This window comes from Gobio gobio (genome assembly GCF_949357685.1).
Source record: "Gobio gobio genome assembly, chromosome: 5".
NCBI lineage: Eukaryota > Metazoa > Chordata > Actinopteri > Cypriniformes > Gobionidae > Gobio > Gobio gobio.
The window spans coordinates 27,020,081-27,046,215 of record NC_137101.1 but is presented as its reverse complement, the minus strand read 5'-3'; the positions used below and the strand labels follow the sequence as shown (position 1 = coordinate 27,046,215).

General features: G+C 46.3%; 1 protein-coding gene across 2 annotated transcripts in view; it reads left to right on the top strand.

Moving 5' to 3' along the window:
- The window catches only part of slco1e1 (solute carrier organic anion transporter family, member 1E1), a 53,326-nt gene that overhangs the window by 8,465 nt on the left and 18,726 nt on the right, over positions 1-26,135 (top strand). Inside the window, exons 3-10 of one of the 2 annotated variants that reach the window (XM_079817428.1) lie at positions 5,972-6,080; positions 6,250-6,391; positions 19,810-19,942; positions 20,059-20,186; positions 22,984-23,130; positions 23,637-23,735; positions 24,910-25,140; positions 25,369-25,533. In XM_079817428.1, the coding sequence (XP_079673554.1) occupies positions 5,976-6,080; positions 6,250-6,391; positions 19,810-19,942; positions 20,059-20,186; positions 22,984-23,130; positions 23,637-23,735; positions 24,910-25,140; positions 25,369-25,533 (1,150 nt within the window). In that variant the 5' untranslated portion in view covers positions 5,972-5,975. The remainder of the gene's footprint in view (positions 1-5,971; positions 6,081-6,249; positions 6,392-19,809; positions 19,943-20,058; positions 20,187-22,983; positions 23,131-23,636; positions 23,736-24,909; positions 25,141-25,368; positions 25,534-26,135) is intronic. The other variant, XM_079817429.1, reaches the window with a different exon arrangement.

The following is a 26,135-nucleotide window of genomic DNA, read 5'->3' as shown; positions in this document are numbered from 1 at the left end:
GCTTTGTACTCCCTCATATCCCCCGTTAGGAGACCGGCATTGTAAGCGGTGGTGCGCGAGTTTACTGCAGTGCGAATTGAACTGTCCACCCACGGTTTCTGATTAGGGAAGGACGTTATAGTTAATGTTTGTGTGGCTTGCTCTGTCAGTGTGTTAATAAAGCAGAGCGCCACTTCTGTGAACTCGCTGACGTCTTCAGAACTCACGCGGAACATGTCCCAGTCGACGTCATCAAGAGCTGCCTGTAGCGTGATCTCTGAATGGGATGACCAGCGTTTGACTTCCCTCCTCACCGGGGGCTCTTGAACGAGCCTTTGTTTATATTCCGGTGTGAGGAAAATGGCGGCATGGTCCGATTTGCCAAAAGCTGGCTGTGAACGAGCTTTGTAGGCGTTCTTAAACGGAGAGTAGCAATGATCCAGTGTGTTTGCTCCTCGTGTGGGACAGGAGACATGCTGGTGAAAGTTTGGCAATACTTTCTTTAGGTTTGCTTTGTTAAAATCACCCGCGACGATGAAAGCAGCGTCGGGGTGTTTGTTTATGAAGCCGCTGGTCACATCATGGAGGGCAGATAAAGCCAGCCCCGTGTCTGCTTGTGGTGGAATATAAACGGCAGTGGTGATGACCGAGGAAAACTCCCTCGGCAGGTAGAAAGGCCGGCACATGAGAGTTAAATGTTCCAAGTGAGGCGAGCAGGATCGCGAAAGAATGGAGATGTTCCTAGGATCGCACCATTTCTTGTTTATCATGAAACACACTCCACCGCCTTTAGATTTCCCGGCCTCGGCTGTTCTGTCCATCCGAAAAACAGAGAAGTTCTCGGACGGCGTCACGGCTGTATCCGGGACCGCTGGCGTGAGCCATGTTTCGGACAGACAATAGATGTTGCAGTCTCTCATGTCCCGTTGAAAACTTATCCTGGCTCTAAGATCGTCCATCTTATTCTCCAAGGATTGGACATTTGCGAGCAAAATGCTCGGGAGAGGAGGACTGAATGCTCTTTTTCTCAGTCTGTTGCGGATCCCAGCGCGTTTCCCGCGGTGTTTTTTGAATCTTCGCCGTCGACTCGAGTGGCCATTGTTCAACTCGGCGTCCCGGCGAATCTCAGATGGAAGATTGGAGAAAGTGTCCTGAAACAGGTCAGTGTAGCGGTAACCAATTTCCAGAAGTGTTTTGCTGTCGTAACAGATCAAAGCAGATGATCCGTTGGAAAAAATAGAGAGTAAAAGAGAGTAGAATAATAAATAAAAGCAAAGTCTTAGCGGAGCGACCTGAACGGCGACCGAGCACGGCGGCGCCATCTTTGTAGTTTATATAGCACCATTTTTGGTGCTTCAGTGGTTCTTCAGCGGTTCTTCAGAGGTTCTTCAGCGGTTCTTCAGAGGTTCTTCACCGGTTCTTTGACTAAGGTGCTATATAGCACCTCTAAAGAACCACTGAAGCACCAAAATTGGTGCTATATAGCACTAAAAAAGGTTCCCCTATGATTACGAGACTTTTTTTTTAGAGTGTATGTCCAGAACTGATCTGGCTGCAGAGGTGCTGGATGAGTCACAGCAGAATTGTCATTGGACCGGCAGGGAATGAATGTAGAGATAGTTGACTGGACCTGAGAGTCCATCTGCGACTGTCAGTAAAGGTCCCGCAACCTCTGTTTTGTACAGACTACTCCCTGGTGAGACTCATGTGCTAAGGAAATCAAGGTGTGTCGTAGGGCTACAAGCTACGTAGCTACGTAGGACTAACAACCTCATTCCTCTGAAAATGAAAGCATCTTTCACAGTGAGTTCATCTCTCACTCTGAAGCATGGGATCAAGTCCTGACTCACCACTTTTTTTGGAGGGTGGCCAGCCATGTGTACTTTGTTTTCACAGTTTTTCCAGTTCTACCCGAAAGACTCAGGAGGCGAGAAAAACATTTTAATAAGATTTCGTCGCTGCCCGATGAAACTCATGTATGTCCAAAACGCTTACTTTTCAGGAAGTGAAAAAAACACCGTATTTCAAAAGCAGTTGAATGTAGCATTGTCATACTTGGTACGGCATCTTTACATGTAACCATATTCTTGTCAGTGTAATGATATAATCCACATTTGACCAAAATTGAGTTTAAATGGACATACGTGCATATTTTACAGTAACGGTGGTCGATACGCGTTCTTCCGATCATTAATTAGAATGGCCAAGGTCGTTTCATATTGACAGAGGAATACGTGCTGGACATTCTAAGCCTCTGGCATGCGGTGATAGCAGTATGAGTGAGGCATGTTCTAGTGACAATCATGACAGTAGCATTACAGGCTATAGTTTGATCAGTTTGATCAGACTGAAACCGCTATTTTTTTAAACCGGGTCCTAAAGTGGATAAATCTGAAAACGACACTCAGCCATATTTTGTGAAACGGTGATGTCATCACACCACGTCCTGCGCGGGGAAGACTTAAAGGGGATACAACTACGGGCACTGGGCATGAATTACAGTGCCACATACTGGCCTGGCATGTATACTACATCGTTTTGAGCCGTTTTCATGCTCTCGTGTGTACGCGGATATTTCTTGAAACGAGGGGAAAAAAAAGATCGGATAGGGAAAGTTCTGGCTTCGTGTGGACATGGCCTTATCAATGAGACCGAGTTTATTTACATACTAGCAAGCAAACTAATCTGTGAAGAACTAGATTAGAACTAAACTGTGGAGAGCTTCAATGTCGTACTTTCGGCTATCCAGTGCTGAGCTTCGATGAAACTTCACGAGACCGGCGAGATGCTTCAACAGGGCGGGAGATACGCGGCGTGATTGACATCTTTGACACCAAATGGATATACGTGAAAATCAGATGACATGATTTCACAACTTTTCATTGGCCATTTAGATATGTGAAGCATACTGTATACGGAAATGAACCTGGACATTCAATCTGTTGAAAAATCTCAAAATCGGCAAAATGGACATACGTGTTTTTCATCGGACAGCGACGATTTATTTACAGTTTGTATACAATGAGTATCGAATAGATGTAATGATAAAGTTCTTTGGCGTAGGCCCCGTCCATAGTACGAATCCAGAGGATAGCGGATGCTTGCAGTTCCTGCCTGAAGATGAAGGCAGGGGCGGAGCCTACCCCCTGATGTATGGACAGGGACCAACCTGGTGGTGGTGGGCAGGATGGGGGTGAACGCCAGCGTCAGTATCTGCGAATGTTGTAATGGGTGGGAACAGAACTTATATACTACAGAAGACGAATAATGATCGGCTAGATAGATAATTAGTGAATGATGTCACATTGGCGTCTTCCAGGTAGAACTACGCTAGAGCTCCCATTTCCGGACATGTAGCACAAGCAGTTTCAAAGTCAGTCACTGAAAGAGAGCATAATGTTGAGGAAATGAATGCAACAATTTCTGGCTCTAAATCAGCAAAGGAGTCGACAGGTGCTGGAATGGGAAGACAAGACAAGCAGTCTGCTGTGTGATTCTGGAAACCAGGCCGATAGACAAAGATATAATCAAAACAAAGCAGACATGCTGCCCAACGAGCAATCTGCATTCCGGCTCTTCCCATTTTTTTTGTGGTTATGTAAGGTGGTGAGTGCCTGGGGATCTGTGCGAAGTGTAAAGCGATGGCCCCACACGTATGTTCGCCATTTCTCAGTAGCCCACACACATGCCTGAGCCTCTTTCTCCACTATGAAATATTTTTTTCTCAGCATCAGTGAGTTTGTGGAAAGCGGAAGCCATTGGTTTTTCCATTCTGTCTGATTGTATTTGGGTGAACACTGCACCCAACCCATAGTGACTTGCATCTGTTGAAATGACTGAATTAAGTGTGGGGTCATAAATGGCAAGCTCTGCACTAGACACGAGCATCTGTTTAATGTTCTCAAAACTGCTTTAGGCAGCAGGAGTCCAAGAAAACTGTGTTTTTTCTTCAGCACATTCACACATTGGGGCAAACCCAGGAAGAAATTTGGAGTACCAGGGCACTAATGCTAGGAAGGATTGAAGAGATGCTGCATCAGATGGAGGCGGAGCTTTACGAACAGCATCCAGATGCTCCCGGTCAGGTAAGATTCCATTGCCGTTTATTACTTGGCCCAGGAACCGCAGTGAAGTCTGTCTGAAATTGCATTTATCATCATTTAACACAAGCCCAGCCTCTTTCAGTTTAAGTAACACAGTACTGAGGTTCAATCATGCTCCCCAGCCGTTTTGCCGTACACGATAAGATCATCCAGGTAATTTTTGACACCTGGTATCCCCTCCAGGATGGTGGCCATCATCTTTTGGAAAGCACAGGCTTCCGACTAGCCTGACAAGCCAGACCCACATCAAGATATTGAGTCTGGACACTCACCATTGACAGGGCTCAATCCGAGGGGCAGGATGAACGGTTGTCTTTCAAATTCCCTCTGCACGCAATTGGATAGCGCCACGAGCACCAAAACCAACCAGAGCAAAGAAGAAGGTGAAGCGGAGCTAACATTAGTTGATAGACTTTCGCCGTATCCGGTCGGCAAAACTCCGAACACATCTTCCTTTCTTAAGAATTACTTCAGTGCCGTTCTTTGTTCTTTTCTCAATGAAAAGCTGAACTCCAAGTCTTCCAGAGTCACGACCAAAGCCAGCTTCTTTGTTTACGAGCAGCACACGGAACCACCGCAACTCTGCCGTGACGTGCTGTCATTATGTTAAGCCCGCCCACCAACTCTATACATGATGTGATTGGCCTGACCAGAGCTTGGGTTTTCCAGCTCGCAGGTCTACCGAGAGTTGCTAGACTACACTCGCGGCAAATTAGATTTGCTGCCGCTAGGGTGCGTCTTGATTTCTAGGCTAGGTGCCGACGCCAGGCCAAAGGGAACCCTTAAATATATGAACAGGCCTTCATGAGTGATAAAAGCTGTAACTTCTCTACTATCCTCATGCAGGGGAAGCTGATAGTATGAATTAGCTAGATCAATAGTAGAAATAGTAGAACTAATAATACAATAATAGAAAATACTGGAGCTATGGCCTTGGAAGCATTTCATCGATGTGTGGTAACGGATAACAGTCAGTAATGATGGCTTTGTTAACTTCTCTTAGATCAGCACACATTCGTATCCCACCGGTTTTCTTACTAGTAACCATGATACGGGACACCCAGGCAGAAGCATCCACGTTCACATCACCGTTAATTTGGAGTTGTAGGGCAGAAATCAAATCCATGCCTAGCAAAGTAGTCCCTTTATCCACAATGAAAAATGTGGCAGCAGCTGACGCATTTGATACACACATTTGTGTTTGCAGGCACCCGAGTACAGGTATGTATTCCTGTGTATAAGTCACAAGACAGATGACAGTTGTAGATAATTGTGTGGCACTGAAGTGGCGTTTATAAATATGGAGGGGCAACATAGACACAGACAAACCTGTGTCCACCACGAATTGTACTGTGGTACCAGGTGAAGCAGGAGTACTGACAGTCACTTTGGTTCTTGGACAGAGTTTTCTAGATACAGCACTGTGACGTCATGCACATCACTCGCTGGGGCTGAATTTACAATGTGCTTTTGCAGCAGGGCACTGTGCTGAGTTAGCTAGGTGTTTGTCTGAGCCGCATCTGAAGCATGACTTACGGGACGAAGCGGAGGCAGCAGCTTGATGTGAACGATATTTCCCTCTCGCATGGTGCGGCTTGACTTGTACGGCGCACACTAGTGCATCTCTGACGGCCGTCATTCACTTTGCATGCTCAGTCGTGGCTTCTAATTGTGTCACAACAAGCACTGAATCACATTTCGTGCAAAAGACACAGATATAAGGAATTATAAAGCAACCAATAAACTCAGAAAGATAAGAATAAGTTACAAGCAAAAGTTTAATCTCAATTCATAAATTAACTGAAATGCAGAAAATTCAGAATACAATCTAATGAAGTAAAGTTTGACTGAAGATGCAAAAATATAATTGTTTGATAATATCATGACAGCAAAATGTCTGAGCCTACTGCAGAGGATAATGGAAAGCCGACCAGCCAACAAGACCTCTGCAATCCAGAGAAAGAGGCCCCAAAGGACTCCTGCTGCTCAAGTCTAAAGGTATCTGTACTTTACTAAGTGCGAGTGTACTTTTTTTTATTTTTTACCACATATATATGTGGTAATTGTAATCAGTCTAAATGTGAATAAAGATCATTTAATTACAGTCTACAGTATTTCTTACTAGTCTGGATAATCAGTTCTCTTTCCATTGTAACTTTTCTTCAAGATGTTCATTGTGGCCCTCTCCTTCGCCTACTTCTCCAAAACTCTGTGTGGAACCTACATGAAAAGCACCATCACTCAGATTGAGAGGAGATTTGACCTTTCCAGCTCTGTCGTGGGCCTAATTGACGGAAGTTTTGAAATGGGTTCGTAGAAGGATCCCATAATGGCTCAACAAAAATGGCCCAGTATTTGCACACATTGTTATCAGTGTAAAAAAAACGTCTCGGGTTATGACTATAACCCTTGTTCCCAGAGAAGGGAACGAGACACTGCGTCGTCGAGTGACGACACTCTGGGGAACGCCCACAGCGTTACACATCTGAAGTATGAATGAAATCAAGCCAATCTGATTGGTGGTGCGTCGTGACGTAGTAGATGACGGCATACCCGGAAGATACAAAAAGGAAGTTGATGCAAACACACACTAGCTCTTTTGCGATGAAGCAAGCGCTCTAGCCGTGATAGGTGTGGCGACGAGACGCAGTGTCTCGTTCCCTTCTCGGGGAACAAGGGTTATAGTCATAACCCGAGACGTTCCCCTTCGAGGGAACTCGCACTGCGTCGTCGAGTGACGACACTCTGGGGAACGTTAATACCCACTAGGCCACACCAAATCACCCCCACGTCCCAGTGTGAAGCTGGAAAACCGGGCACACTCAGGACGCAAGAACTCGAGCACCAGGCGTCACCGGGAGGTGCAGACTGTAGAAACGTATGAAGGTGTGCGGGGTGGCCCACCCGGCCGCCTCGCATACCTCTTGAAGCGAGACGCCAGAAAGGAGGGCCACTGATGAAGCCATGCTCCTGGTGGAATGGGCCCTCACGGCCATGGGTGAAGGCAAATTGCACACCCTATAAGCCGTGGCTATAGCCTGGACGATCCAGTTACTGATCGTCTGAGTTGACGCAGGCAGCCCCTTCTTGGGTGAGCCAAAGCACACCAACAACTGGTCTGACCTCCTCCAATGGGAAGACTTCTCTAGACAAATACTCAGAGCTCTGACCGGGCAGAGCAGATGAAGTCTCCCCTCTTCCGCCATCAGGTGGGGAGGGGGATGGAAAGCCTGAAGAACCAGAGACCGGGCTCCCTGAGATGGAACCTTGGGAATGTAACCCAGTCTAGGGTGAAGGATGGCCCTTACTCCGCTGGGGGCAAACTCCAGGCAGGTTGGCGTGACCGCCAAGGCCTGGAGATCTCCCACTCTCCTCAGAGAGGTAATGGCGAGGAGAAAGGCCACCTTCAGGGTCAGGTTCTTAGGCTCAGCCAGCTCCAGTGGCTCGAAGGGGGCCTCAGCCAGCCCTTCCAGAACCACCGCCAGGTCCCAGGTTGGGACTCTGGAGCGAGCTACCGGCCTCATCCTCCGAGCCCCACGGAGGAACTGTACAACCAGGTGGTGCTTCCCCAAAGGTCCATCACCTAGAGGTGCGTGGAAAGTCCCAAGGGCAGCCACATACACCTTCAGGGTGGACGGGGTAAGACCAGCGGAGAAGCGATCTTGGAGGAACTCCATCACTGAAGCCACTGGGCAGTTAACTGGATCCACCTCACGCTCTCTACACCAAGTGGAAAATACATTCCACTTGAGGCTGTACAGTCTCCTGGTAGAAGAAGCCCTGGAGCTGAGTAAGGTCTCGACTACCTCTGCTGACAGGCCCGCCTCTAGGTACCGAGCCCCCTCAGGGGCCAGACCCAGAGGCTCCACAACTCTGGCCGGGGGTGAAATATTGTGCCCCCTGCCTGAGAGAGCAGTCTAGCAGAGCTATGAGGTCCGAGAACCATACTCGAGTGGGCCACCGGGGTGCTACTAAGAGCAGGCTGATGCCCTCCCGGCGGACCCGCTCCGGAACAGGAAATGCATACAGACGCAGCCTCGGCCACGTCTGCATCATGGCGTCCAGTCCCAACGGGGCTGGATGCCTGAGAGAGAACCACAGTGGACAGTGGGACGTCTCTCGAGACGCGAACAAGTCCACTTCCACTGGGCCGAATCTCTCGCACATGGCCTCCACCACCTCTGGGTGGAGTCGCCACTCCCCGGGCCTCAGTCCCTGCCTCGACAGGATGTCTGCTCCCTGATTTTGGTCCCCGGGAACGTACATCGCCCTGAGGGACGATAACTTCCCCTGGGACCACAGGAGGATTTGATGCGCCAGTCTGCATAGAGGGCGCGACCTCAAACCCCCCTGGTGATTGAGATACGCGACAACCGAAGTGTTGTCTGAGCGTATCAGGACATGGTGGCCGCGGAGGTCCGGGTAAAAGCTCCTCAGAGCTTTGTAGACCGCCAGCATCTCCAGGCAGTTGATGTGCCATGAAGAATGTCGGGTCTCCCACAGACCTCTCGCAAAGCAGCCTTCCATGACCGCGCCCCTACCAGTGAGGGAGGCATCTGTTGAAACGGCTCTCCGGCAACATGATGCTCCCAGCACTGGCCCCTGGGACAGGAACCAAGGTTTCCGCCATATGACGAGGGAACGAAGGCATCTGCGCGTTACCCTGATCATACGAAACGGATTTCCCCTCGGGGAAAACCCCTTGGCCCTCAGCCACCACTGTAGGGGTCTCATATGCAGCAGGCCAAAAGGTATCACGTTGGACGCTGCTGCCATGAGCCCCAGCAGTCTCTGGAACTGCTTCACAGTGAGGCTGTGGCCTGGCTTCACTCTGGAGACCTTCGCCAGTATGGATTCCACGCGCGCGGGAGACATACGTGCCCGCATCGACGTGGAATCCCATACGACTCCCAGGAACGTGGTCCTCTGGGAGGGCGTCAACACGCTTTTCTTCATGTTGAGTCTCAGCCCCAAGCACCTTATGTGGGCCAGAACGACATCTCGATGCCGAACCGCCACCTCGCGCGATCTGGCCAGTATGAGCCAGTCGTCGATGTAATTTAGTAAACGGATGCCCTGGAGTCTCAGCGGAGCCAGTGCTGCATCCATACACTTGGTGAAGGTGCGAGGGGAGAGTGCCAGGTCGAAGGGAAGAACCCGATATTGGTACGCTTCACCCCCGAAAGCGAACCTCAGGAACTTCCTGTGGGTTGGAAGGATGGAAATATGGAAGTATGCGTCCTTTAGATCTATCGTGACGAACCAGTCCTCGGACTGGATCTGACTCACGATGACTGGAATTGTGAGCATCCTGAACCTGAATCTCCTCAGAGACAGATTCAGGAGCCTGAGATCTATTATCGGACGCAACCCACCATCCTTCTTGGGAACTATAAAGTACCGGCTGTAGAACCCGGAATCCCTGTTCGCCAATGGAACCCGCTCTATGGCTTCCTTGGCTAACAGGGCCTGTACTTCTTGTTCCATAACCCGAACCTGCTCTGGGCCGACCACAGTCCGGACCACCCCGTTGAACTTCGGGGGAGGAGAACCGAACTGTAGTCTGTAACCCAGCTCTACAGTCTGCAGGACCCATGTAGATACACTCGGAAGGCATGTCCATGCGCCAAGATAATCTACTAAGGGAACCAGCCTCTCGAGGCTGGCCTCGGGTGTCAACCGAGCCTCGATCCCCTGAAGCGGCTGACCGGCAGGGAGAAGTCGGGAACGATTTTCGGTGGGTGCACACGTTTGCTGTCCAGCCGCAAGTCCTGTTGGAGGCAGCGAAGACAGCACGCGTGTGCGGGAGATCAGTGAGGCCCGAAGCGTCTGTGACGGCGGCAACACAGCACTGATCTCCCGAGAGCTCCGGGGGGAAGACGACCTCGGTCGTTCCATCCCGGGGGGGGCAGCTCTCAGCGATCCAGCCGCAGCTAGGACCGCTTAGAGAGCGCCGCCTCTTTTGCCAAGCTCCCTCAGGAGGGGCGCGAGAAGCAATGCTCTCTTTCTGCACCTGCCGGTGCGAGGAGCTAGTAGACGGCCGAGGCTGTCCCTTTGAGACAGCCTTCCCCGAGGAGCTGGATCGACGAGGGAGATACTGTTGGAAGGCCGCCGCCTGCTTTCTCACCTCCTGGAACCTCTCGACGACGGTGTTAACCGCGCCGCCGAAAAGCCCAGAAGGCGAGACCGGGGAATCTAGGAGAAAGTGTTTCTCTCTCTCCTTCATCCCCGACAGGTTTAACCATAAATGTCTCTCCACACACACCATACCCGCCATGGAGCGGCCGATGGAACGGGCCGTCTCCTTGGCGATGCGGAGAGACAAATCGGTGGCCTTCCTTAGTTTGAGGACATCGTCCGGAGACGGGCCCCCGCCCTCATCGAGCTCCTTGAGGAGGTCGGCCTGGTAGGCCTGCAACACCGCCATAGTGTGCAGGCAACTACCAGCCCGCCCAGCCGCCATATATGCCCTCCCTACCAGCGCTGATGTATCGCGCGCTGGTTTGGAGGGCAATACCGGGGTCTTAAGGGACGAAGCGGCCTCGGGAGAGAGGTAGCTCGCGAGAGCTTCCTCTACCCTCGGCAGTGTCCCATAACCCTGTTCGGCCACCCCCAGTACATTACCAAAGTCGAGTACTGGAGGGCTGGTCAGTCTGGCCGAATAGGGTTTATCCCAGGACCTACACAACTCATTGTGTAGGCCCGGGAAAAAAGGCAGACCCCGGTGTGGAGGTTGAGGCCTGCGCCTGAAGAACCGTTCATCCAGCTTACTGGACGGCTGGATTTCCGGTTCTTCCTGTGGCCAATCGATGTTTAACTTGGCCACGGCGTGGGTCAAAACCTCCACTAGCTCCTCTGGAGCGGGTGCGTGAAGCGATGGCTCAGGCTCCACTGCACCCGCCTCGACGCTCAGCACATCCGACTCCTCGGAGCCAGATAGCTGAAACGTCGGGTTCTCCGCCCCGCGGGAAGAAGCCGCATCGCGGGCTTCCGCACGGGCCTGGAGAACATCGGAGTCCTCGGACGAGGATAGGGAAAGTGCCTCAGTAGTCCCGTATCCTGTCACAAGGTCCCGCTGCGAGCCCCTTGATCTACGGCGCCGCTGTGCCTCAGCAACTGCGGGCCCAGAACCCTGGGGCTCGCGGGCTTGGCCGGTCTCATTGAACACGGCCAGCCGTGAGCGCAATACCTTGAGCGGCAGCTTTTCACACTCGCTACAGGCAGCTCCCTCGAGAGCCGCCCTAGCGTGCTGCACGCCCAGGCATTGCACACACAAAAAGGTGTGTGTCCGTGCCCGAAATGAATCGCGGACACGGGTGCACACACCTCGTGAACTGTTGCTCACTAGCCATCTTGTGATACAATATTTGTGACAAAACAACACCAAACAGACAGACAATTTCACATATAGCGCTTCGCTGAAGAGCAAAAAAGCTAGTGTGTGTTTGCATCAGCTTCCTTTTTGTATCTTCCGGGTATGCCGTCATCTACTACGTCACGACGCACCACCAATCAGATTGGCTTGATTTCATTCATACTTCAGATGCGTAACGCTGTGGGCGTTCCCCAGAGTGTCGTCACTCGACGACGCAGTGCGAGTTCCCTCGAAGGGGAACTGACATTTGGAGGCTACTTAAATATTTAAGTATTTCAACATTTTATTTTGGAATGTTGTAAAACATTCCTGTAAGACACATTGCATTTGGGCAATATGATACAATTTTTGTCCAAACTACCAACATAGGAAAATCAGGATTCACTGCAATTTCCAGCTGAAATGAACACTATAGCAGCAGTAAAACACCAAAAAACGTTATTCCTTTTCACACAAATTATGATTTACGGGGCAGATTATTGATTAATAAAGACATAAAGATCGTTTTCATGTGGTTCCCAAATTACTATGTTATGACCTTAACCCTCTATGGCATAGTGTTGCCCTCAGGCAACAAACCACCTTTTTGGACCTCACACCGCCCCTTTAACTTTTTTTAATATTTTTTTTAAATACATAATATCACCTGACATGTCTGTTCAATGAAATGAGGGGCTGAAGTGGGTGTGACTTTTTGTTTGGGGGTGGAGCAGTCCTTTCATGAAGCAAAGCCACATGGGACACAGTGCCATCAATTGGTTGGATAAATATCACTTTTTAACATGTTTAAATTGAAATACATTTATTTTTTTTATTTTTATTTATATACTAAAACTGTGTTTTTTTGTTCGTTGCCTCAGGGCAACACTGTGCAGTTAGACCACTTTTGTTCAGGCCATATCATAGTGTTAGTACCATATGGTGCATTCAAGTCTTCCTGGGAAGTTTGTTTTTACACGTTCAGAAAATTCAAAGAATGTGCATTATGAGTATCATTTATGTTTTTTATTATTATTATAAACACAGATCATGCATAACATTATGACCACCTCCCTAATATTGTGTTGGTCCCCCTTTTGCTGCCAAAACAGCCCTGACCCGTCGAGGCATGGACTCCTCTAGACCCCTGAAGATGTGCTGTGGTATCTGGCACCAAGATGTTAGCAGCAGATTCTTTAAGTCCTGTAAGTTGTGAGGCCGGGCCTCCATGGATTAGACTTGTTTGTTCAGCTCATCCCACAGATGCTCGATTGGATTGAGATCTGGGGAATTTGGAGGCCAAGTCAACACCTCAAACTCGTTGTGCTCCTCAAACCATTCCTGAAGCATTTGTGCTTTGTGGAAGTGTGAAAGAGTTAAAGAGGCCACAGCCCCCAGGGAACACTGTTTCCATGAAAGGCTGTACATGGTCTGCAACAATACTTAGGTAGGTGGTGCATATCAAAGTTACATCCACATGGATGGAGGACCCAAGGTTCCCCAGCAGAACATTGCCCAAAGCATCACTGCCTCCGCCGCCACACCTTCTTCCCACAGTACATCCTGGTGCCATGTGTTCCCCAGGTTAGCCACACACATGCACCCGGCCATCCACGTGATGTAAAAGAACATGTGATTCATCAGACCAGGCCACCTTCTTCCATTGCTCAGTGGTCCAGTTCTGATGCTCACGTGCCACTGTTGGTGCTTTGGCCGGTGGACAGGGGTCAGCATGGGCACCCTGATGGGTCTCAATTAGCCTAGACAGCCATGACCCTGTCGCTGGTTCACCACTGTTCCTTCCTCTGAGCACTTTTGATAGAGACTGACCACTGCAGACTGGGAACACCCCACAAGAGCTGCAATTTTGGAGATGCTCTGACCCAGTCGTCTAGCCATCACATTTTGGCCCTTGTCAAACTCGCTCAAATTCTTACGCTTGCCCATTTTTCCTGCTTCTAACGCATCAACTTTGAGGACAAAATGTTCACGTGATGCCCAATATATCCCACCCACTAACAGGAGCCGTGATGAAGAGATCATCAGTGTTATTCACTTCACCTGTCAATGGTCATAATGTTATGCCTGATTGGTGTATGAATATAATACATGAGGTGTTAGTTGTAATTAGTAGTGTTTTTGTATTGTTTGATGTTTTTCAAAATATAATTTTATCTAATGCACATATTGCTTGTTTTCCCTATTGAAAATCTATGTAGAAAACCTTGGAGTTTTAGTACCCTTATGGCACAGTGTTGCCCTGAGGCAACAAACCAAAATCTGGTTCAGGGGTGGGGGGGCGACACTTTTTATGATGGATATATTATCAGGGACCCCCAAGCTCCCAAAAAATGGGGTGAAATATTTTTTTCCCCAAAAAATAAAAAGTCATGCCATAGAGGGTTAAAACACTTTTAAAGGTCCCATGGCATGGCATTTTTCTATTATTTTATAGTGTTTCCTGAGGTGTACTTATATTGTTAGTATGATTTTTACATCATAAAATGTCATAATTTAGAAATAAAAGGCATTTTTTCTATACTGCTGTTTGCCCTGTGGCTGACTGCCCTGTTTCAAGAGGCGTGTCTGCTGTGAGACTTCAGTAAAAACGCCCACTGTTGTGATTGGCTGACATCTTTGCATTTGAAATGAGCAGAGGGGGCGTGGTTTAACGAGGTCAACGACGCACGAGCTGCTGGCAGAGAGACGGATGGACCTGAGTTCACTTCTCATCAGTTCTCTCAACATGTCTCAGTTCAGGGTGAACTGTTGTAGTTACTAGAATATACTTCAGGTTATTAGTTTATTTCTAGTCGGAGGGGCTGTCACTCATGTCAGAAAGTTAGTAACTTTAGTAAATTATGGATCAGCGCTGACTCGAGACGCGAACCGTTTAGAGCGATTCAGTCCGATTTGGTGAACTGGTTCGGTTCACTAAAAAGAACCGATTCAAAAGAATGATTCGGTCGCGAACCGGACATCACGGAGACGGAGCGATTGCTAACAAAGTTATTTATAGTAACTACTGAGTTGTGAGAGCGCTGTCTGTCAGCGCAAGTTTATTGTGTTTGTATCTGAGAGTTCTGAATAAACACGAGTCCCAGTCACGCCGAGTCCGTCTTCATCATTATTCTACCAACTTTGTAACACATGCAATGTACCATTACAGCGAGATGAACGAGTTAGTAAGTTTCATTAAAGCATTATTTCTAGATATGTTCCAATCATATGAAAAGCGTCAGTGACGCGCATTGAGTAACTTACACAGCGCAAACAAAGACACAACAGCAGTAATCGAATGTAATCCAGTTTATTGTGGGGAAAGCTGGCTAGCCTAGCCGGATACCCTCACGCTTACCCCCCTTCTGCTTAATCTCACGCCGCGTTTGGTGCCTCCGCTGTGGGCCAGGTGCAGTACTGGGGGTCGGGGATGTTGAAGGCCGAGCTTCGGCGTGCGTGAGGTTTATCTCTAAAGATGTGGCTCTGCCGATGTTGAGCAGAAACTCCTGTATGCACATTTAAGAACAGATAGACGCAACGAGGACGTACAAAAACACTGACTCACAAGATAGAAAACACGAAAACACCGTTCTGTCGGGAGAGAGAGAAGCCGCAGTGTGTGCACGAATAATAAATAATTAGCTACACATAAGAAATCACTGATCATAGATCAGAAGGAACTGAAAAAAGACTTCTGTTTTCATTTGTACATCCAAACACTGAGAAACTGCCAGCGTTCACTCGTTCACAAGCAATGATCTCTCGAGCGTTTGCATGGGCGTGCCAGATTCTCTGGGCGGAGGAAAGGGAGGTAACCGTTCCTGCTTGGACGTCAAACCAGGAGACTTCAGGATTGGCTAGTCTGGCCTGTCATTTTCTCAAAGGCAGAGAAAGACAGCCAGAACTCGGTTTTACACTGATCAACATTTCTATCCACTTGGGGACAATATTCAGGCTAGGGGAACTCATATTAATGTTGAAATACCTCATAAAATGAAAATTTCATGCCATGGGACCTTTAAGTAATATGTTTACATTGATTACAATGCAAGATACAATTACAAGATACAATTACAATGCTTGATTACAAGATGGCGCCGCGGATGGCAGCCTCGGTATGGAGCTCTTCAGCTATTGTGTTGTTTTTGTTCATTTGTTCTGCGTTTAGTCATTCTTTTCTGATCAGTTTCACCAAAGACGAACTACTGGACATTAGGAAACACACACCAGACAACATTTCTGCAGTTTTTGATTACTCAGACGTTTTGTTTGATTTTCTCGTTGGAGCCGCAGCTGTGTGTTTAAAACGCGCGGCCAGACGCATGCGGGGAAAGCGAGCAGGCGCGCTGGTGAAACTCCGTGCGCGCGGCCTCCGAACTGAACTCCCTAGTATTCATCTTGCGAATCTCCGATCATTTCCTAACAAAACGGACAAACTTCTTCTCCTCACCCGCATTAACAAGGATTTTTCAAACTCTGCTGCACTGTGCTTCACTGAAACCTGGCTGAGTGAAGCCATCCCGGACAACGCACTATATCTGCCGGGCTTCCAGCTGTTCCGAGCGGATCGCATCGCGGAAATAACAGGGAAAACGAGAGGTTGTGGATTGTGTTTCTACATTAACGAAAGTTGGTGTTCAGATGTAACAACGCTGAAGAAGATGTGCTCTCCTAACCTAGAGGCGCACTTCATAAACTGTAAACCCTTCTACTTGCCGCGGGAGTTTTCCTCGTTCATTCTCGTGAATGTGTACATCGCTCCAGACGCGTGTGTGAGTGCGGCGCTACAACAGCTGGCTGAGCAAATAGCTGAGACTGAACAAAGGTATCCAGACTCTCTTTTAATCATTCTTGGAGATTTTAATAAAGCAAATCTCTCCCGTGAACTGCCAAAATACAGACAGCACATTACATGTCCCACCAGAGACAGTAATATACTGGACCACTGTTACACCACAATAAAGAATGCATATCACTCCGTCCCACGGGCAGCTTTGGGGCTCTCTGATCACTGTGTGGTTCATCTTATACCGACCTACAGGCAGAAATTTAAATCAGCTAAACCTGTAATAAAGACTGTAAAAAGATGGACTAATGAAGCAAAGCTGGACTTACAAGCCTGCTTCGATTGCATTGATTGGACTGTTTTTGAAGCTGCTACCATCGATCTGGACGAGCTCACAGAGTCTGTTACATCATACATCAGTTTCTGTGAGGATACATGCATTCCTACCAGGACATTCTTATCATTCACTAATGATAAACCATGGTTTACTGGGAAACTCAAATAGCTTCGTCATGCCAAAGAGGATGCTTACAGAAGTGGGAATAAAGTCTTGTATAACCAGGCTAGGGCTGGGCGATATATCGCATGACATTGTTAGGCGCATGTCGTCAGTAAAGCTGGTTCCTTGATTAGTAGTAAATCGCCTGCTTTCAGATAGAGCGGCATTGACTACACAGAGCCGTAGTTCACTGACAAGCTGAGCCATATCGCATTAATTATCACGGACGTATCGCCTGCGATAATTAATGCGATATGTCTCAGCTTGTCAGTGAACTGCGGCTCTGTGTAGTAAATGCTGCTCTATCTGAAAGCAGGTGATGGCGATTTACTACTATTCAAGGAACCGGCTTTACTGACGAGATGCGCCTAACAATGTCATGCGATATATCGCCCAGCCCTAAACCAGGCCAGAAACAGACTGACAAAGGAGATCAGAGTTGCTAAAAGAAGCTACTCTGAAAAGCTGAGAAACCAGTTTTCTTCCAACGACCCTGCCTCTGTCTGGACAGGCTTGAAGAATATCACCAATTACAAGTCACCATCCCCCCGATCTGCTGAGAATCAACAACTGGCCGATGAACTGAATGCTTTTTACTGCAGATTTGAAAAGCCCAGTCTCACACCACACACCCGCTCTGATCTGCAATTCACACGTCCCCCATCACCTCCTGCACCCCCTCTCCTCCCCCCTCCTGCCATCCAACCCGAGCTTAAGGTCTGTGTGGAGGATGTGAGCCGAGTCTTCAAAAAACAGAAGACTAGGAAAGCTTCAGGCCCAGACGGCATCTCATCTGCCTGTTTGAAAGCCTGCACTGACCAACTGGCCCCAGTCTTCATGCAGATCTTCAACAGATCATTGGAGCAGTGTGAAGTTCCCTGCTGCTTCAAACGCTCCACTATCATACCCGTCCCCAAAAAAAATAAAATCACTGGACTTAATGACTACAGACCTGTTGCTCTCACGTCTGTGGTCATGAAGTCGTTTGAAAGACTGGGTCTGACCCACCTGAAGGACATCACTGGACCCTTGCTGGATCCTCTTCAATTTGCCTACAGAGCAAACAGGTCTGTGGATGATGCAGTCAACATGGGACTGCATTATATCCTGCAACATCTCGACAGACCTGGGACTTATGCAAGGATCTTATTTGTGGACTTCAGTTCGGCCTTCAAAACCATCATGCCTGATCTTCTCTCAGCTAAACTAACCCAGCTCTCCCTGCAACCCTCAATTTGTCAGTGGATCTCCAGCTTCCTGACAGACCGACAACAGCGAGTGAGACTGGGGAAACTCACATCCAGGACTCTCACTACCAGCACTGGCGCCCCCCAGGGGTGTGTTCTCTCCCCACTGCTCTTCTCCCTGTACACCAATGACTGTACTTCTAAAGACCCCTCTGTGAAGCTCCTGAAATTTGCAGACGACACCACTGTCATTGGCCTCATCCAAAACAGTGACGAGTCTGCTTACAGACTGGAGGTTGAACATCTGGCTGTCTGGTGCAGTTATAACAACCTTGAGCTCAACACGCTCAAAACGGTGGAGATGATAGTGGACTTCAGGAGGAACAGCCCAGCTCTCCCCCCACTCACCATCATGAACAGCACTGTGGAAGCAGTGGAGTCATTCAGGTTCCTGGGCACTACCATCTCTCAGGACCTGAAGTGGGACAATCACATTGACTCCATTGTGAAAAAGGCCCAGCAGAGACTGTACTTCCTTCGTCAGCTGAGGAAGTTCAACCTCCCACAGGAACTGCTGATTCAGTTCTACTCGGCTGTCATTGAGTCTGTGTTATGTACTTCCATCACTGTCTGGTTTGGTTCAGCTACCAAATACGACATCAAGAGACTACAACGCACAATCCGGACTACGGAGAGGATTATTGGTGCTCCCCTGCCAACCCTCCAGGACCTGTACTCTTCCAGAGTGAGGAAGAGAGCAGGGAAAATCATCACAGACTCCGCTCACCCTGGACACCGCCTGTTTGAACTGTTACCATCAGGATGGAGACTCCGATCACTGGCCACCAGAACATCTAGGCACAGGAACAGTTTCTTCCCACAGGCCATTTCCCTCTTGAACAGTTAAATACCCATATACCCCCCCCCCCCTCTCTAAAGTGCAATACTCTGACTGTTTAGTGCACTCTTCTAAACTCAGGAGATTATATTTATATTTATATACTCAAATACTGTAAATATGTTCATAATCTATAAATGTTTAATCTGACTAAACGTAACTGTGACCTTATATTTTTTATACAATTTTTCATATTTTTATTCCTAGAATTTGTATTACTATGTTCTTGTTGTGTTTGTATTGTATATGTGCACTGGAAGCTTCAGCACCAAGAAAAAATCCTTATGTGTGCAAGCACACTTGGCAATAAAGCTCTTTCTGATTCTGATTCTGATTCTGATTCTGATTCTGATTAGGTATAGCTTTTCTGATGATTCTGAACTTGCTCCATATCTCACCCTGGTACTACATTGCTCTTCATGATAAAAGAGCTCAAAGACCCATAAAAGCAAGTTAAAATGGCATGTTTGTGTTTGTTATATTTAACACTATATGTTACATGTTTTAACACATATTGTTAATGCTATGTGTTGGGTCGGTTTAGGGCAGGGGTGTCCAATCCTTTTCTTGGAGGGCCACTGTCTAAACTCTGCAGGACAGTGGCCCTCCAGGACCAACTTTGGACACCCCTGGTTTAGGGTATGGGTTTAATGTAGGTCATGTTTTTTGTTAACCAGACATTTCATTTCCAAACTGCCATGATGCAAATAACAACCAATGTAATAAAATGTTGTCAGTTTCATGTTCATCTGTTTTGGATTAAGCTGGGCTAGCTGGGCAGTTCACTTTAAAATTGTCACAAAATGTACAAGAGGCAACATAGTATAATTTTTGCAGTAATGTTGCCACAGGCACTTTTTTTCAATGAGCCTGGGTTGAAGAATACAATGATCAGTGAACGGACCGTGGGTTGACCATTTCATGCTAAAATAAATATGCTTACATGTTTAGTATATTTTTATTGTCTTAATTGATTGGTTGTTCTCTGAATGCTTTTCTGCAGGTAACCTGGTCTTTCTGGCAGTGGTTAGTCATTTTGGGGCGAGACTGCACAGGCCACGGCTCATAGGAATGGGCTGTTTCCTCATGGCCATTGGCTCAGCTCTCACTGGACTTCCACACTTTTTCATGGGGCGGTATATTCATTAATACATGCATATTATTGTTATACACTGTCGGCTTAGTTGATAATTTCTCATAAAGTTACTCATGTTTCTTTTTTTCTTTCTCTTTGTCGTTTATACTCCTACAGGTACAAGTATGACTCTGTAATACAGGGCTCTTTAAACAAGACTGTCAGTATAGCTCCTTGTCAGTATCCCATGATTCTAAACGATTACTCAAATGCACACATCAAGCCTTTTAATAACACTGGAACAGGTAACTGGTTTACATTTTAAATACCCCATAGCCTGATAGACTTTATGTGCTGATATACTTCAAGTGAACTGGTGTGATGTCATTTCGACATAAAATGAAGCTTGTTTGGAGTTTGTTCCAGGAGTTTGGAACCGCTTTCCAAAACAAACTTTCCAGAAAAGACTGCTCCACTGTTGCCAACTAATTTTCAGAAATTGCTAGAGGCAAGGTCGTTGTCTTCAGGGACTATTTGTCTGAAACGATTATTGGTATAGAATCATGACTGCTGAAGTGTTTCAAGAATGGTGTGGATCCATGTCCAAGTTTTTTTTACAGGCGATGACACACACAACTTGTGCGTTCAATATTTGGGCAATGTCAGTCGTTGAGGGGGCTGTGTGTAAACAGTGAGTGTTTTCCACTGAGGAAGCTCCGCTCTATCTTGTCCCTTTTCTCAAAGGGAGAGGGACAGGCTTCTGGGCCCGGCAGCCCAGGCCCTGCTTGCGCCAAGGCAGAGAGGGGACTAAGATCAAGGGAATCCTAGAAGGAGCTCGAAGAGCAGGAGATGGCTGCAGAGTTTGAGGAAGATGAGCCATCTGAGCCCTCTCAGCCTCCCTGCCCCGCGGGTGTACAGAGCTTCTGGGGGTTATGGAACGCTCTTCGGCTAGACTCCAGCTGTCATGGGAGTGCATGAGGGAAGAAATTGCCTGCGGCCGACTTGACGAATGGTTTCTTTCCGGCCATAAACCCCCAGCTCCTGTGAGCCTTCTGTTCCTTCTGGGCATGGAAGAATCCGTATTTGGCCTGCATCCATCAGCATCAGCATGCTAACTTTGCAAATGTCAAGCAGATGTGTGAGTACAGATATATGTCAATGCCACCCATTGACGAGACATTTGTGAACCATCTCGTGGCGGGTGAGGCATCGACAGTTAGAATTAGGCTAAGATACTCCCCTTATCAGGGTTGTCTAGGTATAGAGCGCTTCGCTCCCAGAGATCCATGCTTCGGGTGTCAGATGCCAGGTATTCTCAGGTTGAGCTGATCATGCACTCCCTCCCCCAGAGCCTTGAGCATTAGCCCAGAGTTCATGCCGTGATAGTTCTTGAATAGTAGGCCTATCTGAGGCCTCCTTGATAGTCTGGTTGTGTAAGATATGTATAACTCCCATCGGTTAAAGAGTTTTTATGTTGATACATTGGCTCATGGGGTTATGTGAGATTATTCTAAGCCTATGGGTTGCATGTGGATGCTTAAAGCTAGATTCGCTATTGAGTTGTTTGCCCTTTCTGGACCTCCTCAACAGCAGTCCTTAGGTTGAGCTAGGTGGCTAGATTTTTAGTAACCTAGCTCCCTATAGCTTTGCAATCTAAAATCATGTTGTAGGCCCTTCAGGAGCCTCCTTGGGAACTAACACTTAGAGCTTGGTCCCCTCGTTTTAGAGGGTTGTTCTGCAGAGTTCTTGCTCCTTGGGGCTGGTCTAACCCTTTCTGCAAACCTCCCTGATAGATCAATACTTTTTTCACAATAGAGCTGGAGGTACTCCCCTTTCTAGGGTCCTATGTAGAGTACCCAGCCTCCACAGTGCTTTGGCACTCTGTAGATCCTGGGAAACCACTTCGGGATGAGCATTGTAACTGCAAGGGTCAGTATGTTGAGTTGTGCTCCCCAGGATGCCCATCTCCTTGCTGTGAGACCAAGTCCTTCTTTTTACTCTGCGAAGGTACTTTTTCATTGAGCCTTACAGCTCAAGCAGTGGCCGTAGGAAGTAATGTCACTTACAGTCTAGTGTGTGACCAGAAGAGGGAGTTGCTCTGGTACTTCAGTTGAAACTTCTAGTATTGATGCCTTCTCACAGCTATTTTTTACCATGCACTCCCCTCAGCATGGTGGCATGTGTATTTTGTTCCCCATAGAGCTTTGATGCAGTGCGAGTTCCCTTTCGAAAGGGAACAGCTCAGGTTACGCATGTAACCATGGTTCCCTGAGAACAGGGAATGAGACACTGTGTCTCGCTGGCATGCTTCTGGGCTGCCTGCTGAACATTCCCTTCAGACGAGAAGCGGACGACCTGTTCTCAAGGTGCTGCTTATATACTTCCTGTTCATGCTAGTAGTGACGTCATGGGCTATCGCCAGCCAATACAATTGCCATGATTTGACAGGTGCTTCAGACATCAGTCATGCTGAGGCATTCCCCATAGCGCTTTGACGCTGTGTCTCGTTCCCTGTTCTCAGGGAACCATGGTTCCCTGTTCTCAGGAAACCATGGTTACATTTATAACCTGAGACGTTTTCTCACCACTGTTATATTTTTTGTGTACTTTTTGTTATTGAGAGGATAGCACACAGCAAATAGTATTTACATATTGATCTAAATGCTACTCCCAGCAGCATGGATGGCATCGGGATGTTCGCTAACAGTATACCGCAGTTCATTTGCTGTTGTAGGCTGCAAGGACCTTTGAAAAAACTGAAAAAGTGGTATGGAACTGTTATGCAGTTTTGGTGTAATAAGACCTGCCTGGATCTTTTTTAGCTGTGCATTTCCTGAAAAATTACGGCACACCTTAGAACATTCATCAACCAATCAGAATCAAGCATTTAACAGCTCGTAGTAAAAGGAAAGAGGAACCTGTATGGTTTCAGTATTTGAACAGGTGTTAGATGTTGCTCACCACTCACATTTTCTTCAAAAAATGTAAACATATAGTTTTCTTTCAAAAATCTATTAAAACAGAGGTGACTAAAATTATCACAAAAACACACTGAAAGTGCTAAGTACTTCATGGACTTGATTTCTACCATTTTAACCTTAGATTGTGTGAAGGACCCTGGATCTAGTATGTGGATCTATGTGTTCTTGGGTAATGCGCTCAGAGGAATCGGAGAGACTCCAGTCACACCGCTCGGCATATCTTATATTGATGACTTTGCAAAAGCAGAAAACTCAGCATTTTACATTTGTAAGTAACATTTGGATTTTTTTTACTACAGGTCAGAAACTCTATTGTGTTACAACATAGAAGTATAATTTACATCAGCTCAACAAACAATTATATCTGGATTATGTTGTCCACATACATGTTGTAGCTCTGTCTGCATGTCAGCTGTTTTGTTTTTTGTGAAAATATGAGCCCTTGTGAAAAATAGTACCTAATTGTACTGAATGTGTACTTGTAGTGCACTTGAAATATTTAAGTATATTTAAAAAACTGTACTGAATAAAAAGTCCACCTGCTGTAAATGTACATAAAGAGAGTACATTTTCATTAAGTTGCAACTTGCAATTAACAGTGAAGTGTCCGGAAACATTAAATTCAGTTCACACTTACGTATATTCTACTAAAGTATATTATTTCTGTGTTAAGTACTCTTTTTAAAAGTATGCCAAAATGTAAATCCATTTCACAAGGGAAGAGCAATGTTTCATGGGGGAATGTTTAATTAAAAACTCTGTTCTGATGTTTAGCATGTCTTCAGACCATTATGCTGCTAGGTCCCATGTTTGGATTCATACTGGGCTCCATGTGTGCCAAACTGTATGTGGACATTGGATTCGTCAGTGTTGGTAAGCATCCAGTTTAATTAGTTTCACCAGTGCTGTGTGTATGCATTGCAGTTACAATGTAATTACGTGTTCTGCTTGTAATCACATATGTAATTACATTATTGTCCGTACACCATCACTAAACCAGCTCTTAAACCTACCTGCATCCCAACCTGGCGAGAGTTTTACAGAACAACATGTATGTCCTCAATAGGTTCATTGAATAGCATGTTTCATTTTAGAATATACACTGATCAAGCATGACATTATGACCTAATATTCTGTTGGTCCCCCTTTTGCTGCCAAAACAGCCCTGACCTGTCGAGGCATGGACTCCACTAGACCCCTGAAGGTGTGCTGTGTTTTCTGGCACCAAGATATTAGCAGCAGATCCTTTAAGTCATGTAAGTTGCGAGGTGGGGCCTCCATGGATCGGACATGTTTGTTCAGCACATCCCACAAATCCCACAACTGTTCAATTGGATTGGGGATTGGGCACCCTGACTGGTCTGCGGCTCTGTGGCTATTTGTCCTGCTTCTAATACATCAACTTTAAGAACAAAATGTTCACTTGCTGCCTAATATATATCACCCACTAGGGTGGGTGCCATGATGAATCGATAATCAGTGTTATTCATAATGTTATAATATAAGGTCATAATGTTATGCCTGATTGGTGTAAATGCATAGTAATTATGGTTAAAGACATCTAATATGAAGTGAGACCATGGAATTTGTATCCCTGTGACTGTGTTTGATTTTAAAATGTTTGTTTTTCTTCTGGCTATAAGCCAGTTTGTTTCAGAGCTGTTACATTTTGATTTCTTATAAAACAATCTGACAATTCTATTGGTCATTGGACTATTAGTTGAGTATTAGTAAACTGTTAGGGGTAGGGTTAGTAGAATGTGGGGTTCAGGTTAGTAGAATAAGTTGACATGTACTTGCAAAGTTACTTATAGTCAGTAGAATGTATTTTTGGGGACTATCACAATAAATTATTAGCAGATAGATGTTAAGCAGACAATTTGCTAATACTCTACTGAGAGTTAGTTGACATGTAGATGCAACTTTACTTTAGCGGACAGTAAAATTACAATAGATACTTTGTTCCCAATGATTATGGTGATATTCCCTGAGAATAACATTGTGTAGTCTGAATATCGTATACTTTTTTCCCCTCATTCTCCTGCAGACAGTGTAACCATCACGCCACAGGATGCACGCTGGGTGGGCGCTTGGTGGCTGGGCTTCTTCGTGTCATCTGCCATCTTAGTACTTGCTGGTGTTCCTTTTTGGTTCCTTCCCAGGTCTTTAACCAAACAAGGAGAGGAAGGGAAGGACAACTCTACCATGGATCAGGGAAACAAAGAGCAACCTGTCTTCCTAACTACACACTCAATGAACCTGTCCAACATTGCAAAAGGCAACTTCCTTCCACTATTTTAACAAATGCAGTATTGTTTGAACTATTTGTTTTTCTATTCATATGCCTTTTTCTCTTAAAATAACAAGTTCATGTTGATAATAGGATGCACCTCAATTTGTAAGACAGGTCTTAAAGATGATCACATCTTAAATTAAGTTTAACATCTATGCAAATCTTTAGGAAAAGCTCACTTCATTCTCTGTATTCTGTTATGTGAATGGTAAGGATTCTTGCCTTCCCTGAAAAGACTACTGTGCACTCCAGCATACTTCCTGTTGCTGTGTGGGACTGTTTTGAAGTTCAACTCTTTCATCGGATTGCTCACCTTCAAAGCCAAATACATGGAACAACAGTTTGGCCAGTCTGCATCAAGAGCAAACTTCCTTATTGGTAAGAAGTCTTTCATGTTAAGGTTTCTAACCCCTAGTAAATGTCCAGGTCGTTGATTGCTTTGTTCAGTGTATGTGCCTAATTGTGGTCATGAACAATCCCTACCATTTTGCAGTCTACATATAAATTTGAGATGTGTATGTCAATGTAGTAAATTTATATTTAAAATGTAGATTTACATTCAATAATACATAAATTACATGCAAACATAAAAATAAACTGTAATACAGATAATATATAATTCTATAATTAATTATTGTTGTCTTTGAAATATGGCTGAAGTGTACTGTCAAATTGACAAGCATTTATGTTAAAGTAAAATATACTTTATTGCCGTTTCTTATGAAAATTGTATGTCATGTGTTTAAATATATTTGTAATTACCCATTTGTAGTAAACTTGCAATTTAGTATATTTCAAATACATTAACTTTAAATGTACACTAATATTGAATAACACACTACAGTAAAAATCAAGTTTACTTGCACTTAAAGCACAGGGTTCTGTCACTAGCTTACTCTTGGTTTTGTGACAGAACCCTGACACTCCTGTATTGTTTGTCTTGTCTTGTGTGTTGTCTTCTGTCCTTGTGAGTTTTGTGT